This window comes from Seriola aureovittata, chromosome 22 (assembly GCF_021018895.1).
Source record: "Seriola aureovittata isolate HTS-2021-v1 ecotype China chromosome 22, ASM2101889v1, whole genome shotgun sequence".
Taxonomy (NCBI): domain Eukaryota; kingdom Metazoa; phylum Chordata; class Actinopteri; order Carangiformes; family Carangidae; genus Seriola; species Seriola aureovittata.
In genome coordinates, this window is record NC_079385.1 from 13,002,199 (window position 1) to 13,022,234 (window position 20,036).

General features: G+C 40.9%; 1 protein-coding gene across 2 annotated transcripts in view; it reads left to right on the forward strand.

Moving 5' to 3' along the window:
- The window catches only part of exoc4 (exocyst complex component 4), a 110,210-nt gene that overhangs the window by 54,459 nt on the left and 35,715 nt on the right, over window positions 1-20,036 (forward strand). For both annotated transcript variants that reach the window (XM_056367680.1, XM_056367681.1), the window contains exons 12-13: window positions 15,226-15,328; window positions 16,393-16,509. In XM_056367680.1, the coding sequence (XP_056223655.1) occupies window positions 15,226-15,328; window positions 16,393-16,509 (220 nt within the window). The remainder of the gene's footprint in view (window positions 1-15,225; window positions 15,329-16,392; window positions 16,510-20,036) is intronic.

The following is a 20,036-nucleotide window of genomic DNA, read 5'->3' on the forward strand; positions in this document are numbered from 1 at the left end:
TTAAGAAGGAAGTCATTTAACCCCCGCCTGTGACACACACAGACACACAGTCTAGATAGACATATGTACTCATCACAACCAAACAAGCATGAGCACACACTCACTCACACACTATAACCGCTTCACCCCCACCCTGTATTTCACTAGATAGGAGATGGAGCGAGGCCATTATGCAAATGTCAGGTGTCAAGTGTAAATGAGATTGGAAGGATGGGAAACAGAAGTATTGAATATCACACTGGCTCCCTTGGCAACTGCACCAAAGTAATGAGAGCATTCCAGGACGAAGGCTGGCAAAAGCCTTCGTCACACTGAGGGATAGCAGAATGAAAATAAAAATTGCTAGGTGTAAGTTCATTGGGTCTAGTTGATCTAAGAAAGAGTACATAACACTACCATGTGCATTATTTATACTTGAAGTATAAATAAGCAAGGTGTGGCTCACATAGTCGTTGAAATTTACTTTATGTTACTATGGATAATCCATTGGAGAGGTGGTGGAAGAACACCAAAAAGAACAGCTGCAATTTGTAGTAGCCTCATATTCTAACCTCATTTTTTGGTTTATATTGACTTAACTAATAACTAACAGGAGATCAGATGGACAGCAGGTTGCACAGGCATGTATCAACAGGTGTTGTTTGGTAATTTATAGCACATCACCAACAACAGTGAGTTTTTCAAAAAAGCCAATTATCAGTGGTTTATAAATTGTAACCAGCAATCCTTTATGTTATCTGTGTGCTATTTCAGTGTTTCTAATTGTGGGCACACTGCAGGTACTGTAGCTTCCACCAGTGTCAAAGATGTTTAACCTATACCTACTGTATCTCATAATATTTAACTAAAGTACGTTGTCAGTTTTTTCATAAATAAAATCATTATCAATCGTCAAAGCCTTCATATTGCTTTGAAATAGGGTTGTGTATAAATGCCTCAGAACTTTGGCCCAGCTGTTGTCAAACACTGGTTGCATACATGTCTTATGTCTTTCAATTTATTTCTCTCTGTTTATCTCTTGGACTCTCTCTACTGTGTTCATAGCTGTAGGCTGTGCTCTGATTATTACGACTCCTCATGCCTAATCCTCTTTTCTTGTCTGTTCATCTCTCCTTGTTCCTCTGACTCCCCTCTTTGTTCTACTGTCCCTCTTACTCTAGCTCATTTTTACTGCTGGCCCTGGTGTCCCTCGAAGAAAGACAGAAAGATAAAATATTCCTGTTATTACTAAAACCTCAGACTAAAGCTATTAGTTTAATAATATATGTAACTCTGAACAAGGAAATTGTAGAAATGTCATGTAATGTCATGTATTAAATGGCTGTCTCCTCATTCACATTCAGGTATACATTTCCAAAGCAACTGACCTACAAAGAAAGAACCCTCTGGTTTAAAGCCTCAGCAAATGTAAAGCCATACTTTATTAAAATTAATGTCACTTTGTATGAACAAAACCTTCTACATCTTTTGATGTAGCCTACACGTTGCTTCAGGAGAATAATCAAATGTGTAATCTAAAACTTTACCTGTTCAGCCTAAACAAAGCAATACGATCTCAGCTGACCTTTAAGAGTTTACATACAGTACGCCGCAGACAGCAAGCAATACAATATATTTCAGGGTAACTGATCAAGATGACGGCATACATGTAGAACAACTCTGACATACTTGTTGAAGAGCCGGGGGGGGGCACGCCTTGCACTCTCCCTGGTGTCGTGTTACAACCACTACAGTGGATGCATGGATCCCTCTGTGGTGTGCAGAGAAGCAACAAAAGCAAATTAGTTGTGGCAGATCGCTGTTTTAAATATTTCATGCCAACAAAGTAGTGGGATGAGTCTATGACTGTATTCAGCTAAATTGCTGACAACTGGCACAAGTGGAGAACACTCAGAGATACTGCAATATATAAAATCATAACGCACATTATCTCAAGGCACTTTACACAATAAGGTCAAGACCTTAAAATATTATAGACTAACTCAACAGTTCCCACCATAAGTGAGCATATCACAAATACTTTTGTCTCTGGATTGGTTACATTTACAATTTAGAATTCCATCACGAAATTTCTTCAAAGAAAATGAGAAACTTTAATTATACTTCCAATACGTTGTATTGCTAATTAACGACTCAACACAGAAACAAAGCTGTAACAATCGTATGACCATCCAAATAGGCACTTCAAATTATTTTAAGTTAGCCAAACACACCTCAAACACTCCCTTTGACTTTCCCTTTTTCGTGTCTGCACAGAAAGCAACACTACAACAGTCACAACAACATTAAATGTAAGGAGCTGTTAGGATGTAATAAGACTTTGGTGGTCTGGTAGTACTTTGGTTACTAAAGCCCCATTAGGGCACCCGAATAACACAAACTAACTTAATCACCTCAAGCAAAATGCAAGTACTCGCATTGTCACCAGTAATAAGACTCATCCCCAGGCACCAGTAGCTAGCCACCAACCCCCCAACAACAAATCGTAACTTTACTGTGTTTTCTTGCTGCATTGGTCCTTATTTAGATTCTGAGGTGACCCTGCATTTGTCACATCAATTCTGAACCATTCTTGACAGGACAGTTTCTATCAGACCCTGATCAGCCAGCTGCCACTTTGATCATAGACTTCTGCAACACACGCACTCATGCTCATTAAATTAAATATAGTCCAAACCAGTCTTATCAAAACTCAGTCTATACAGTAGCCTACCATTGATCCTTTGATTAGCTCATTGTGTAATTATCGGCTGCTTTAATATAAAGACCATTTTGCACAGACATTTTGATGCTTGTTTATCTCAATTAGAGTTAATTGACTTGTTAATGAATTTAAAACTCCGAAAATGATCTGATGTGAACTGCAAATACCTCTGTTCTGAGAAATTCACTCATATGCAATTTGTTTGGATCCATTACCCCCCACAGCCCCACACCCCCACCCCCACCCTAACATCTCTCTTTGGTCATCCTGATAACTGAAATATAATATGGACAGATTCTCTGTTCACCCATATGGCTATGTACATGAAAACACACCACTCGAACACATCACCCACGAGCCCCTGTCACTTTTTAAACTGAAACACAAAGTTAAAGGTCAGCACCAGCTCAAGGTTGTCTCTCTCCCCTGAGAGCCCTTTCAAGTGGACACACACACACAGACCAAGGCATGACACTACAACAAGCAGGCTTGGACAGGCTATGAAAGGATCAATGAATAATTTAACCCCTAACATCATATTTCCTATGGCAGTAATGTATACGGAATGGTCTGCATGTGCATGAGATGTGTGTGTGTGTGTGTGTGTCTATCTGTCTGTCTGTCTGTCTGTGTATGTGTGTGTGTGCACTTACTTTTGTGGCTTGTTCCTGTCTTCACTTTGTGTATGTCCTATATGGTGAGAGGTGGCTCTTTCAGCAATGTAATGTGATGTGTGGGAGTATTATCAGAGCTGTAGGTATGACAGACACACAGCCCTAGAGCTGACTTCCTGGAATTACATTTTGTTGGCCGTCTCCAATATGAGACCTGTCACCTTGCTCCCTCCAGGCCATGCAAACCGTGATTGAGGCATTTCTGTGAGGTGTCACTACCAAGGGTGCACGCTCGTGAGGGGTTTTTGTGTTTCTGTCTATCTGCTTGTGCACAACAGGTAATAGGCTGGTTTTCATTCCGATTAAGAGTTTTATGCATTTTCAATCATTTCGCCCTCCCACTCTCTCTCTCTTTTTTTCTCTCTTCTTTCAATCCTCTAGCCCTCACTATTTTTCACTCTTTCCTTCCTTAATTTTTTTCCCCTCACTGCTTCCTTCCTCCTTCGTTTTGTCCACACGCCTCCCCTCCCTCTGTCCTTTTCTTACCTCTCTCCTTCCCAACCGTCTTCCCCTCCTGTGCTTCTTCCCCTTTCTCTGTCAACACTGTCATAGCTTGGGGAGCCCTTCAGTGTATTACATACCTCTCACCACTAGTTCTCTTTATGGCCATTTCTCTTTTTAAATTCAATCAGGCTACAATGGAGCCCCCAGAACCATTTCAATTTACTACCTGGACGCCACAGGATGGAAAGTCCTATGCTAACATAAGGGTCTAAATGGAATGGAAGGCTAAGAGAGAGAGAAGAGAGATGGAGGAAAGGTACGGCAAAGAGGGAAAGGGGATGCATTAAAAGGGTGCCAAAGAGAGATAACAGCAATGGAGTGGTAAAAATAGAGAGAGGTAGGGGAATTAGGGGAAAGAGGGTGAGAGAGAAAGATGAGGGGGAGGGAAGAGTCAGGAGCGTTGCAGGGGATAAGAGACCAGAGATGACAGCAAGGGAGAGAAAAGGAAGTAAAATGAAGGGTGGGAAATACAGAGGAGGAGATAAGGGCATACAGTAAGGAGAAAGGGTGATAAATATAAAGTGTTTTTTTTAATCAGAGGAGAATGTGATGTGAAACGACTCACCCCCCAACCTGTTTGAAGGAATTCATCAACCTGTAGACTTCTATGATACTATGCAGTGCTAGTATACTGTGTGGGTCTGTACTGGCTGGGAGGTTTGAAGAAAATCCGTAACGCAGAGGCATACTGAAATGGAAATCTAAGATGAAACTAGCATTCTGTCAGTGCAAAGATGTTTTTATATATATAAATCAGTAGAATTGCCTTCCTTCACCTGTGGCGATTGTAACTTTGAGAAAATATCAAAACCATTGCCATTTCCACACAACAATCCTTTTGACCTCAACTTGCCTAGTTTCTTCAGGGCAACTTTCCATTCACTTCTCCCTTTGGGCTAAAATAGACTCCTCATGTTCATCTTTGCTGCCAGCCCTTTGTGTGTTGTGTGCAGGTTAAGTGTTTTTCTCAGTAGTTTTCAGGGAAACTGAAAAGCGCCTTCGCACTTTGCTCTCCAAGGGATAGTTGCTATTTCAGTCTTGCTGAATCATTCACTGAACCATGAGCGTCCTTCGGTGGCTCAGAAAGTCTCTATCTTCACCATCAACTCTGATTAGACAAGAACATAATGTCTGTGTATGGATATGTCAGTGTTTGCAAAGGTGAGAAAAGATGGGCTCACTTTTGCCTCACAGGCTTTATCTGTTGTTCTCTTACTGGCGCAGATAAACTTGTTGTGTTGTATGTGGTCAGTGCTTACATAAAGTTTTTTTTTTTTCTTTCTTTCTTGTTTGCCTTTTCTCTGGCTCTGTGTTAAGACTGTTAATCATAGTGTAGATAGTGCCTTTAATAGCATCCAAAGCCTCCCTCTCCCTCGTCATTCTTTGACCTGAAATCTTTTAGCTGTTGCTGAAACTGAGAAGTCACTCACACAGAGAAATACCAAACATGTGGGACATACACTGTACGTTTCTCACAAAGGGTCCCTTTGACATACTTCTGGATGTACACCAGATTTATCCAGATTCAAGCATAAAAAGGCCGTTTTCACACTTTGTTTTTTAAGTCCAAACCTGAGTTCTGTCTTTGGACTTCCTCTCTTTAGTGGATTTTGGGTGAAAATCTGAGATAAGCTGTGGCTACTGTTTAAGAGTATGAGTCAGTGTGTGTTAGGGCTGCAAAATATTGGACCTCTCTTGTAGATTAGTCATAGGAAATTAGAACTGTGCAAGTTTTCCTTTTGTATCAAGCAGCAGAAAAGTTAGCATCATGTTAATTTGCCGTATTTGCACATCCTCACATCGCGATGATGATGTTGAAACAATATATTGTGCAGCTCTACTGTGTGTTGAGTAATTGTTTTGTTTCTGTATTGTACTCTATCAGCTTTGTTTTTTACTTCCTGGCTTACTTTAATAAAGCAGTCCCCTTCCCCCTGTTTCACTAAATGTCACCTGTGGGAGGCCACTTAGAGCTCAGCTTATTAATCAGACTTGTTTTATAAGGAGGAGATGAACACTTAAATACTTAAGCATTGAGCAGAGGACAATCAGACCAGATACAGTTTTTGTCTGCACCTGCCTATCTGACTGGGGAATTGTGTGTATGTACTTGTGTGTGTCTGAACTAAGCAATTGGTGGCTGCTATTAAGAAAACAAGAGTTTGAAGGGAGCGCATACATGCACAACCATGCATGGACATGCACGTGCACACTATGGGACCAGCCAGGAACAGTGCTGTCACCTGTCTATCTGTATTGAATGACATTGTACAGTGGTCACAAAAGCAGTAATTTAGGACCAGTAGCCTCCCATTGTGACATTGAGGCATCTTTGCCTCTTTGTGGTCTTAATGGCTCAATATAGCATGTGAGAGAGCTGAACCCTGGACCCCCCCCCCCCCCCCCCCCCCGCAGCCCATAGCCCCCCTCTGTTCACAAGACAGTAAATGAAAAGGAAACCAAAATTTGCAACAATTAGCTGTTATTAAAAATCGATGGCAGTTGTGTTCCACAGGTCTACACAAAACTTCCTTATTTGTATGATTAATGCAGAATCGGAGATTGATTGATTGAAAAGTCTAAACTCAAGAGCATATAACATTAAGACAAATCAAGACTTCATATTAGGTAGCATATAATTGTCTCCACTCTTTGATACTCCTACTTCTTTGTGTCATAATAACTGATCTTCACCACCCATTACAGCCTCTCTGGTAAAGCTGTGAGTCCATTATTATTCCAGAAATCTTAGTACTTACCATTCAGTTGACAGCAGAGACAGGCCATTATATAAAATTCATACTTAAGTGACAAACCTTCAGAAATAAAAAGATCCGGTCCACTGAAAATTTGGAGGCTGTTGTGAATGGGAATGAACCAGCAGTGGACAGGTTTGTACCCCTGCTGCTATGATTTTCTTGCCTTAGGCAACATGCCAGGGAAAGTGTGTGTCTTTGAAACTAAGTTTCATTGGAGTGGGGGATTCTTGCAGTGCTGGATACGCCCATCATACATACACAACTGTGAATCCAATATTTTAAAAATGGGCAGTAGACGATGATTCACCAGTAAACTATAATTCACGTGCATTCTGTTGTCATTGAGCAAGTCAGCTAAACGTGAATTCACTTAATAATAATACATTGCTTCTACTTAATGGAGCTGACTACATGATTGATTCCCATTACCTCACATTTCTTCTGGAGTGAAGTTGACTCACATGCCATAAAAGTCAAGTTATTGATGACTAAAGGCTTTACATGTCACCATAGGATCAAAGAATAGAGGTAGCATCTATCTGTGCACGTCTATACTTAGCATCTGCACTGTATTAACTGAATATACCTTGACTACATTACTCTTAGAGAAAAGACTAATGAGAAAGATAGTCTTGGGTGGAATTAGAGAGAGATAAAGAGACGGAGGGTGGAGAGCACGCTGTAGGAAGATGGAGGAGTAGGCAAGTAGCAGCAGTAAGGTGGTGATTTGTCTTTGAGGCTCTGCGGTGTTGGTGTTGGCAGCGTCAGCTAAACAAGGCCATCTCATTTCCTGTTGTCTGCAGGAAGCAGCTGTCTGCTACCGCTACTGCTGCTGCTGCTACTCAGAGCCCCTGGTCATCAATCTCCCCCGTTTTAATTGGTCTGCACCACACTGTGACGGGCCAGTACACACACACACATTGATAGAAATAGGTGCAGAGACATAAATGTGCATGCAAGCAATACATGTGTGGATACAAACACTCACACACACACACACACACACACACACACACAGAATGAACATCTGTTGCAGATATACAGATATACACCTACTTACCGTTATGTTAAGCCCAGATAACCACTAATGAACATCACACTGATTTTCCTGTATTTGCCCTTGTTTTACACTGTAGCATTTCTGTATGTTCTGCAGATTTACAGTGCTTTCAGTGCATACTGTTCCTGATAAACCTACGTGTTCACTCAATGCTCCCTTGAGTTAAATCCCTTGAGTCTAGATGCACTGCTTGTTGGGTTACTTAAGGGGCATGGCCTCCTTGATATCAGTGTTGCCAGTCTTCATGTCTATTTTTATTAATTCGTTCCATTTTTACAGTCTGGCAGAGGTAGAGTAATGACTCTAGAGAGATACAGTTTTTAAATCTTTGACAAGGAAAAGCACAGGTGTAACTGATAAGATTAGTGATGACTCTATTCTATTAAAGTCCCACTAAGCTGTGAACCAGGACCCTAAAACTGAGAATCTAAATGGAATTCAGCCATCACTAATTTAGATATTTATACCTGTGCTTTTCTGACTGTCTTCTGTTAAATGGCCTTATTTACATACAAAAATACCATGAGCCAATTGTATTGTCATCAACTCCAAAAATGTCTCATGATTATCTATTGAGATCTAAATACTCAACAGTTACCATATGGATGTTTGTAGATATTTACCCAATGTTTCAAACATAAATTCTGTTTTTAGGTAGATTTGCCCCTGTAAATGGAGACCAAGGAAGAAGTGTCCCTATAGTCCACATAGTCCACAAAGAACTTTAGGAATTGTTTGCTGATATATCATTTCCAGATAGAACATTGTGATAAAGTTTTTGTACCACTGTCTTGATCATGAGTTTGACTCTGCTCCCGCTCTGTGTATGTAGAAGCCAAGCCAAGCTCTTATATGAATCAACAGTTGATCTTCTTATTTGTCTTTATATGTGGTAGGGTCAAGTTGAAATAATGGGGAACAATTAACATTGATGGATTATCCACAGTGACAGACCATTCTGTCTGTCATCCATTGTGGTCTATACAGAGTCCATCTACAGCAATGTTAGAGGAGGATGGTCCTCTCTTATGTCCTATTAGGCTCACTCTCTCCTGATTATGAATCCCATTCATGCCTGCTGCTGAAGGCATGTGGACTCACATTTACATAATGCATCTTTGCACCTTCCCATCGCACTCCTCTCTCTCTCTTTCTCTTTTGTTGTCTTACACAAACACATGCTCATACCCTCATGTGTACACAGACAGACACACACACACACACACACACACACACACACACATACATGATCACACACTTGTGCAATCACACAGAAAGGCTATAGTGTATGTGATGCAGCATTGGGGGCAAAAACAGGGTATAAACAGCAGGGAGTCTAGCAGAGGCGTGGGCGGTGTGTGGGAAGACCATATGCATTTCACCAGGCACTGATGAAAAAACACACTTAATCACACACAGTACTGTTGCATCAAAACATACCCTCTCTTACTTACTCACATACACACACCCAAACAAATCCTGTACAGGTTTCAAATAATACACACCAACTGGAATCTTAATTCTTCCTCAAAACCATTTATAATATAAAAAAAAAAAAAAAAAAGTCAGTCAGTCAACTGGTCGTGCAGCCTGAGCTTGTAGAGAAAGCTGACACAGTGCCATCCAGTGGGAGTGGTGAAAATTGCAGAAGGACTTAGAAGTCAGATTTTTTAGCAATATATCTTGCAGATAAAAAGATGTTCTGGATCAAGCCAGTATCCATTCAGAATGTGTTTTTTCCTCATCCATCTTTTCAATTTTCTCATTCTTTAATGCAGTGCTACAACTATGTGCTTTGAAATCTCACGAGTAGGTCTTTATATTCTCGGATGAGACTTCATTAATTTAACACTGCTGTAGGAATAAGTGAGTGGTGTGTATTGGAGTGTGTAATATTCCCCGAGAATCAATATCGGATGAGCAGTTGGATAACAATTAAAAGCTGCCATTCTGGCATTTATTGTGTGATCCGTTGGAATGAAAGCTAATGTTGGTTGTGCCATAAAACCAATAAAGTGTCCCCATCCATTAAAATTCTTTTATGACTTCGAAATCCTCCTGAAGTGACTGGGGAGCGCTGTGAGTAAGAATAATTGCATATAGATAAGTCCCCTAAAGTGTCACTGGATGTGGTGTATTGATGTGACTGTACATTTGTATGTTAGTCTATGAGTGTGTGTGTGTGTGTGGGTGTGTGTGCGTGCGTGTGTGTGTGTGTGTGTGTGTGCGTGTGACAAAGACAGACTTATTTAGTATGTACACACACCAGCGCTCACTCTCCCTCCTCCCCTCTCACTTGGTAGAGGTTCAGCGTGTCCTGTCCTTGGTGTGTGACAGGTCTTTACAGATCAAGCCTTCCTCTCCGGGCAACGAAATCAGAATGCACCATAGCTGATAGATTCGTGCCTGAAGGGAATTCTGGGAGATTTAAAAATGCTGAGTCTCTAATCGATCTTAGCACACTCTTATTCTGCTGTCTTTCTTAAATCTTTGTCTTTATCCCATTTCTCTTTCGGCATCATTACGCTGCAGCTGCAGATAAAGATGGATGATGGGATCCCAACCCTTTCCATTTAAAGAAGCATTTGTTACCTTAGGTTTAGTTTCCAGCGGGAAATGAATTCAGAGCTGCTGCTATAAAACATCTTTGTCCCTGTCTGTTCTCATTTGTTTTAGCTATCTTAAAAAATCAAACTTTGTCTTTCTGTGAATAATCAGAGAGCCATTAGAATGCAGCGCATTCGCTCATTAGCCAAATCCCTGTTGGTATAAATACATTTAATGCCATTCAGGAGTGTTATTTCTCGACATACATGCACATAGGGCATGGCATCTACAATTATCCAGCTCCAGACCCTAGGCTCTGACATCTGTTTCCTAATGACAGATAATTACATGCTGTCAAGTGCAATCATTGGCAGTTGCTGCTAAGAAACTGGGTTTGGAGTGCGACTGGTGCAGCCATGTTGGTTCCAGAGGAGACAACAAAACCTAAGGGGGGGAGTAGGGGGATGCTATGCTACACTCCTTTTGAATTTAAATATCAGTCTGAGTGTGTGTTTTTGTAAGTCTGCCTGTGCATATGCATGTGTTTGAGTGTGTGTGTGGTGAATGATGGCATCTGTGGGATTAGTAGTGAATAGGTAGATGAATAGGTAGAAGAGGAAGATGTGGACTTTGTGTGTGAACTCTGCTGCCTTCTGGAGTCTGTAGTCGTCTAGATAGACAAAGTGATTCAGGTTAAGTTTTGCGTTTGCTCGGTCAATGCAGTCGTTCTTCCAGTGGTTAAGAAATGACAATCTTCTGTGAGGAAATTCTTAATCTGAACCCTAGCAACAGGAAAAATCTGTCCGTTTCTTAAGATCTTTTCATAAATTTATACCTTTTTAATACTGAATTTGTAAAAGTTGAACTATTTCTCAATGAGAATGATGGAAAACCGACAATGATTTACTGTATTAAATGTAGGGCTTGAACTAGGGTTTATTTTCATCACTGATTAATCTACCAGTTCTTCCCTTGATCAATTGAATAAACATTTGCCCAAAGAAACTCATAATACAGCCAGAACTTCTTATCACAATTTTCAAAACCCCAGAGTTATTCTAGTCCTTCGTCATACTAACACTACAAAACCTAAACATGCTTTGTTTACTTTCACATAAGAGCAAGACTAGGTCAGAACCTGCTATATGGGTAGACCATGTTATAGGCTATTTGCATTCTGCCTAGTGTCAGCCGGTTTCAACCCTCTTATCTCTTTTCTGATTTTGGCAATATTTACTTGTAAAATGATGTGGACCAACAGAAAAGGGACTGCAGTTTTTTTGCATTCATATTGTGAGTTCATTTGATCCACTGCAGCTCCAATGGAGTATCAGTCCTCTTTCTGTTCACATTGTAGATCCTCTGGAGCTCACAGACTTGTACTGCCTTGGATTATGGGTAGCTTTCACTTGGAACCGGGTTGCTGCGCTATACTTATCTTGTGGTATTTGGTTAAATTGCTAATATTGTATTACTAATTTGGTTGAATTAGTAATGCAATATAATACACACACACACACACACACACACACACACACACACACACACACACACACACACATATGTATATATAGTGTGTTAGGGCAGTAGGGTGACCTGTTAGTTGACAGATTTGTCCTTTTGCTGGAGGGCCTACACTAAAGCCTGCGCTGCTTTAGTCTCACTGAGCAAATGGTTTGATTGTTAGTTTTGATATGTTATTATTTATGTATTCATTGTTCCCATGATTGGCGTTGATCTTGTTGTCCTTTTAATGATTTAATTCTGATTCCCTACTTGTAATTGATGCCTGCCACTACAACCTTTGCTGCATGCCAGTGTGTGTGTAAATGTCTGCCACATTATTTTCAGGCCAGTTGGAAATAGTGTGTGTGAAAGGGTAGATAAGCAGATTATTTAAGGCCACTAAGATTTCACACACAGGGGCGAGTCCACGCTGTGTTGTTGCCGCTGTGTCTCTGTAGCGCTTCCACAGCGTCTCCTCAGTGACTTGGCTGACACCTCTGCTGCGTACAGCTGCCATATGCTTGACTGGTGTGTTTTGTTGTCACCTGAAAATGAAACTGACATTGTTAACATCACATCGGGTCCAATTATCACAGCCTCATAAGACGAAGAGGACACCAATTTTTGTGGTTTTTGTGATTTTGTGGCTTTTCAAATAAATGGAGACTATTTAAGGAAGCAGCACCATCTATGGGTTTGTCTGCCATTAAATTTGCTCTTATGTAATATTGCATGCCTGTAAAGAGGATTGTCTTTACCTTTGCAAATTTACAGGGACATGTATTCCATTAACAATAACAGTGCTTGAAGGATGTTAAGTGCTCTTATAAAAAGGTGTTACATTTCTTTTAAAGCATGCATGAAATATGATTTGATTATTGAAGATACAGAGACTTCAGACTTGTTCAAGGAAAAAAAAAACTTTTTCTATCACTAATTTAGAAAGAATTCTAGCCAGACAAGTTGAGAAGCTATCAAAGCAGCTCCTTTTCTGATGTATCGTGCAGGAGCTCATGATAACTGGTGAGAATGTCAATTTAGACCAGTGTAAAGTCAAGCTCAGTTGTAGCCTTGAGAGATGAAACAAGGCTGGCTGTCATTCTTCGGTGAGAGGTCAGGCCGTCTCACCGTGTTTTTGTGTAGGAGTTTTTGCTCAGAGTACGGTTTTCTGCAAATGGCCTTGTGCAGCACAGCCTGCAAAGATTGTGCTCTTCTGAGTTTTGGTGGTTTGTGATTCATTTGGATTTGAGTTAATGAAGTTGATGGCTTTTGAATGTGTGTGTGTCCTTGCTTGTTTGTGTGTGTTAACTTTTTGGTGTCATTTGTTATCAACACCATCATCGTCACCAGAAGCAGTTATTCTCTATAGAGTATGTCATGCCATCAGCGAGGCAGACGTTTGGAAGATGTGGTTGTAATGATAATGAGTTGGGAGAGATTTTCCGTTTGGAAATCTTTAAGCTCTGCCGTGCTTTGCCCCATGTTATTTATCCATTTGCATTTTAACTAGCCTCACCACTCTATATTCCAAATGATTTCTCTGAATCCTCTCACAGAACACTCGGGTTAATGCATGTTGTCACTAAACTTACGGCCTTAAAATGTAAATTTGCTGATATGTGCTCTCTGGGTTTTTCTCAGCATTGTGAGCCCCAACAGTGCTTTTAGCCCAGTTACCTTGGCTTCCTTCAAACACCCATGGGTTCAATAGCCTCGTGAAGGGGCCTGCGGCTCTGCTCCAGATGGCCGTCTGGATAGACAAAGCCGTTTTACTGCCTCGTCCCTGCTACATTACTCAAACGTTATCACCCCTGCCTACAAAAATCCATCTGTGCTCACACGCTAACTTGAAGATCCATCATCCTGACACTTGTATTGAAACAATGACAATAATGACAGCACGAGATGGATCTCAGAACAACACGGCACACGTTTAAACTGGCAACTTTTGTCCTAAGATCGATTTCTGGAAATTAAGTTGTCAGCAGAAGTTGTATTTTTTTTTTGTAAAGAAGGGTTGTTTGAGTTGTACTTTCTACATATTCATACAGAGAAGCTGTATATCTGGCCCCCCATTGTTTTGCAAGCTTGACGGTTTTAATGAGGCCACAGAAGAGTTTCTCCTACTTAACTTTCTATTGTGGTAGCGTTTCAGTGGGAATCAATGAGGGATTTAGAATAGGTTTAGGTTCCTTACTCCTTCTGTCTTTCTCTTGCCCACTCTGACACAAGGATGCGCGTATCCACACACGCGCACACACTCAGGCTGAGGTGTAAGCACACACTTACGTCTCTGGTCTTGCAGACTAATTGGGTACACATGCTGAGCAGTGTGATTGTACAGCTTATGCTCCTTTTGTGTTTTTGTCTGAAAGTGTTTTTATGTGTGCCTGTGCATGCATGTATTTGTGTGTGTATGTACATGCAAGCTTAACTTAATCAATCATCCACCTCCACTGATCTATAGTTCTTGCATAGACTGTGTCCCTGGTTGTCTGCAATGCTGCAGTGTCCTGGTTCTAAATTCCACTTCACATTACTAGAGCACAAACACTGTTTCCAAGCAATGGAGTCTTATCCTGCTTTTTACAGGTGGCCATGTCCAATTAGATTTCCATCTCGAGTCATCTTTGTAGCTTCACTCCTGTATTATCTTCAGCTTCTATTCTCAGTTTTTCATGATTTTCTCACATAAAGCATTTTTCTTTTTCCTTTTCATTGTACTCTCTCTGTCGCTCTTTTCTATAAGTTTAGGTCATATATATTACAGGTTCTGTAGGTCAAAGAATTCTTTTGTGAGGATTTTGATTTATTTGTGCATTTATATGTGCTGAGCGCTTGAGAGGGCACTCACTGTTGCATGGTTTGCCCAGCGGTGTGTGTGAGACAAGGCCAGTGACCAATGATTTTCTGACAAACGAGGTGTGCATGTGCCTCCACCAACCCATACATAACTGTCTGACCCTATCTGACCAACCAGACACCAGCTTCCTGGGAGAATTCACAGACTGTCCGTACAGTAGCTCGGATCATTTTTGTATCATTAACACTGTAAGCAGCTTTAGTATTTGCAGTTATTTTGCAGTATAGAATTGTATGGCTTTCCTTTACAGACAAGTTTGGTTTTACACATTCACTACTGTTGGACACACTCACATCTGAGAGTTGCCTAGTATAACTAAAGTCTGCACTAATGGCACTGAGCAGCTCCACTGGAGTACTTTTATCTGCTCAAAGGCACAATGTGAGATGCACTAAGCTTTCCAAAACGACTTCCCACAGCAGATCTTACGCTTACAGGCAGTGCTGGACCCATTGATGCAAAGTTACTATGTTGCTGGTCACAAATCTGTGTCTCATTGCTCCTGTGATAATATTCAGACATGTTAGTGGTGAATTAGCCTCCATTCACAGCTGGTGTTATGTGTCCTCGCTTTTCTAATATGTGTTTGTCTTGACTGTTCCACCCAGGTTCATTCAGGAAATAGAGATGAACATGGGGCCAGGCCAGGCCAAGCAGTGCCAGCTCCGAGCTTTCCTCACTTACTACATCAACGATCTGTTTCTCAACCAGGTTAGTGAAATGGCAGATTGGCGGCGTTATACTGTCTGACAGAGTGGTATACCAGCATTCAAAGCAATGCTTTAGTGGAACATGGGAGCTTTCCAAGAGAATAAAATTCTACATATTAAAAACCTCAGCTATGGAACACTGGAAACACTGTAAAACACATTGGTTCTCATTTTATGTTAAGAAAACATATTTTAATAATCAGTTATAGAAAGTCACAGTCTGTTCTTGTGACTTAATATCTGGAACCTTTTGCAGTATGTGAGATACAAAAAAAAATTCCGCTGACACAATTGTCGGGGTCCTTGTCTTGAAAATCTATTGAATGTTCTATTGTAGCCCTTCAGGGTTTCTCCAAACTGATAGAGCTGAATAACACAATGGCACTACTGCTGGGGACCATTGTATTATTTAATCTTCTCAGTATTACCTTAATAAAATAGCTGTTCTTACCCACTACACTTTAATTTCCAAGTGTGTCGTTCCACATATCTGGCCACCTGAATGGCCAGAAGACAGATAACTTCCTGTGTGCCCGTACATGGATACAATTATATCTATATAAATATAATATATATGAATTTTATAGATTTCTTTATAACATAAAACCCTGAAAGAATCAGCATCTTTTCATATGTTGTTTGGTCTGTTTTCTTAGTCAAACAAATGTAAAGCCTCTGTATGTACAAATACAATTGTAATTCTGCAAATTTTTGACCCTCAAGTTTTAACAAGAACTATTTACTTTTTTTAAACTTTTGTTTAAGCAGCATGTTTTACCCAGGCAGCCATCTAGAACCAAGCAATGTTTTACATGAAATACAGGAAACTGTTTTGCATTACAGTGAGTGATGGGAATATTTTCACCTACAGGAAGTGTCAAATCCAAACTAAGACAAATACTCAGAAAAAGGAAAAAAGGAAAATACAAGGCAATAAACAAATGAGTTGTTCTTTCAGACAAAGCTGGATTACTGTTGCTTGACTCCCAATGGAAAACAGATTGGTGCGTGTGGTCCTGCTGTCTCTTACCCATTTAATGTATACTGTTTTCACTGAACCATTAGGTGCGAACAGAGATCAACAAGGAAATTGAGGCAGTGAGCAAGGCATCCGACCCCTTGAAGATCCTTGCCAGCGCTGATACCATGAAGGTTCTGGGTGTCCAGAGACCTCTGCTGCAGGTGCGGAACATCCAAAATATTCAAAACACAAATTATATACTTGCATGGAGGGAATGAATTTTAATAAACACCTGCACAATATAAGGAAGTTCAGTCCAACATCACAAAACATGGCCTCAGAAATGACCATAGAGTTGAATCAAGAGCCTGCTCAAAAAAAGTGGCCATCACAAGCTTCACCCTCGTATTACTTTGGGAATGGACATTTATTGTGCAAGTGTTAACAACGTGTCCTCAAGTCATATTCTCTATTTACTACCAGTTCATGCTTTGAGGAGTCTCCTTAATTTAAATTCAACAGATTTTTGTTGACACAGGTTCAGACACATACGTTTGTAGCATATCCACATGTGACCAGTTAGAGAGACTTCAGCAGTCACACTACCTGTTTGTTTCCCCCCCGTTTCCCCTTTACACCCCTGTTCAGTGGAGGAGGGCTCTCTTGAGTACACTCACCCTGCATTTTTCTGTGATCTCTGTGGGGTTCATGGGCAGGCGAACACACACAAACACATACACGCACACGCACGCACGCACACGCACGCACACACACACATACACACACACACACACGCACACACACACACACTCTCACCCTCTCTGTTTCTTTTTCAGATCACTATTCCCACCCTGCCACCTATTTCACAGCATCATAATTGTGGCTGAAATAGTGCTTGAGTTTGTAGCTGTTAGTAACTGGTGGTTACATTAGTTACCACACACACACACACACACACACACACACACACCTACGTTTCTACCATTCTCTTTCTCCCAGGGCCATTTTGTACAGAAGGTAAGTCTGTGATTGCTGACCTATCCAGAGAAGTTCACTTTCAAACCGCACATGACACACACTCCATGATTGTGTCACTGCATGGCCACTCTGGTTACAGGTTCACTGTGCTTTTGCTTATCATAGGGAAGTCTTTCAATTTGGTGCCAGCTGTGTGTATGGTGTATGTGTGTGCAAGTACATCTGTCTGTGTATGTGTCTGTTCATTGGTTCCCTTGAAAACGATCGAGTTAACTAAAATAACACTAAAAACATATTTCCTACCATATCCCTTAGGGTATTTGGCAATGCAGGTTTTGGTTTTTGTGTGTGCTGATGTTTTGAGATATCCACCTCTGAAATGTATGCTGCCACCCCAATGAATGGAAGTGAATGAAATTTCATCTGTGCTGCTCAAAATTACATTTGAAATTTTTTATCCAAAGAAACAGTGTAAATTAAAACTGCTAAATGTAACTAAGCACTAAAAACACAGAAAATGAACTCATATTGATTGAACCACATTTAACCACAGACTCATCTTGCTGATTTTGGCAGCCTGTCATATTCAAAACAGGCTCATGGCAGGTTGAGGATTACAGTAGTGCCAAAGTCAAGATCCAGGCAGTTGGCAAGATTTTTGTATGTCTCAGCTGTCAGATATTCTTGATATTTGATGGAGTGCAACTCTCTCTGTCTACAATATAGTAAAAATGTATGTTGCACATGCATATATTTTTTTTGGTGTGTGTGAGTGTATGTGTGTGTGTGTGTGCGTGCGTGCGTGCGTACGTGTGTGTGTGTGTGTTTTTCCATGCAGTTATCATGAAAAACAGTGTCCCAGAGAGGTAGCTTGTTTGTATTGTGAGTGCTTGTGTAGCAGACCTTAGAAGTGTGTTATTCAGAGAGTGTGTGTGTGTGTGTGTGTGTGTGTGTGTGTGTGTGCGTGTGTGTGTGCGCGCGTGCGCGTGTGGGTGCGTGTGGATGCGTGCGTGCGTGTGTGTGTGTATGGGTTTTCTTTTTTTGTGTGTTTTGTGGTGTGTTTGTTTCTGTCAGAGGCTTCCTGTCTGTGTGCCTGGTTCTCTCACAGGGAGGGAACAGCGGTGGCAGTTCATTACAGAGAGAGAGACCGTGGGCGTTTGGAGTTCAGCAGGGTTTGTTTACGGCTCAGGCCCCTCCTTAACGAGGAGTGCAGCATCTTGCTAATTATGCTGCTGTGGCTAATGAGCTTTTCTGCTGATAGTGGGGAGTGCAATAAAGCACTCCTTTTGTTTGGGCTTTTTGCCTTTTTTAATTGGGCTAAATAAAAGAGCCTTCCGCTCTTCTTCTCCTGCCATTCACATTCAAGGGTCAGGATTGGTATTTGTGTGTTTGTGGTACTTTTTCATGTGTGTATTTGTAGCCATGTGAGTCTGTTTTGCTACCTGTGTGTGGTTGTATTTTTGGTCCCCAATTTGAGAGCCTTCCCACTGTTTTCTTTGATGGCCTTCATCCACAGTGTCACTGTAATGACAGACCGCTCTCTTCCTCAGTGTGTAGTTTTATTCACTTAGTTGTCATGAGAGCTTTTGATAAAGGGGCTTGACACCTTTTTATCCAGGGAGTATAAACTAAAGTAGGTTTTTGAACCGGGTTTGCACAAAGCGCTTTATGTCAGGAGCTTCTCACCAGCCAGGTGGTGAATCTATCCAACTCTGTGACTGCAATGGATAATTAAAGATTATAGTGGCAGTGCTATATAATGGTTGCTAGACTTTCCAATAATGGAGCAGATGTTGTTTTGTGTGTCCATGTGTGTCTACATATCTATGCATAGATTCGTGTGTCAGCATGTTCGTGCGCACACATGTGCTGTATGTGCTCCCTTGAAGTGCTATGATACTTTCTGTGCCAGGTGTTATCAGAGAGAGACACACACCGTTGGCATCAAAACCAGCGTGGCTGACAGGAGGGAGAGAGCTCAATATTGCTACACCACATTAAACACACTCTCTCATACACCTTGGCTGCAGCCCCATACGGGAAACCATAGGGGAGCACATTTTATAGACTCATCTGCTCTCTGCAACCACTGAAGCACACATTAATGTGCGCAATAGTTCGAGCTGGAGGAAGACATTAGCGTTTAGCATGTGCAGTTTGGTATGTTCTGGGGTGGAGCTGAGCAGTTCAGAGCCAAATAGAAATGTAATAGAACACATGCATATGCCAGTGCACACTTTTTTAAGGCTCATGTATACACAGAGAGGCGTGGCTCTATCTACACAAAAAGTATTTGCATATTTTTATCAACATAATATTTATGTTATTTTCTGACCTTCAGCAATATGATATGGCATAGGTTTACCCCAGGTCTACTTTTGAAGCATGGAGAGAATATTTATGAATGTGTTTCCATAGCATTAACTTTTGGAGTTGACCCATGTTATTAAATACAGATATGTTATATGAACCATTTGACCCTTTGTCAGTGATATCTCACCAGTAGAAATAGACAAAATGACTTTGTAGAAACACTGTTCAGGAGTCAAGGTGAATATCACGCCTTAGGTTTGCTTAAACAGCCCATAATAAGCAATACACATGCAGTCTGAGCTTAGGTTAATAAGTAATATTGATATGGGCAGTGATTTTCCTATCACTAGGCACCAGCAGTGTCAGATACTGCATTTATATATATCATGTACATACATTACATAATAATGATACGATTATGAGCCTGACTATAGCTATATATGGTCCACTAGGAGCA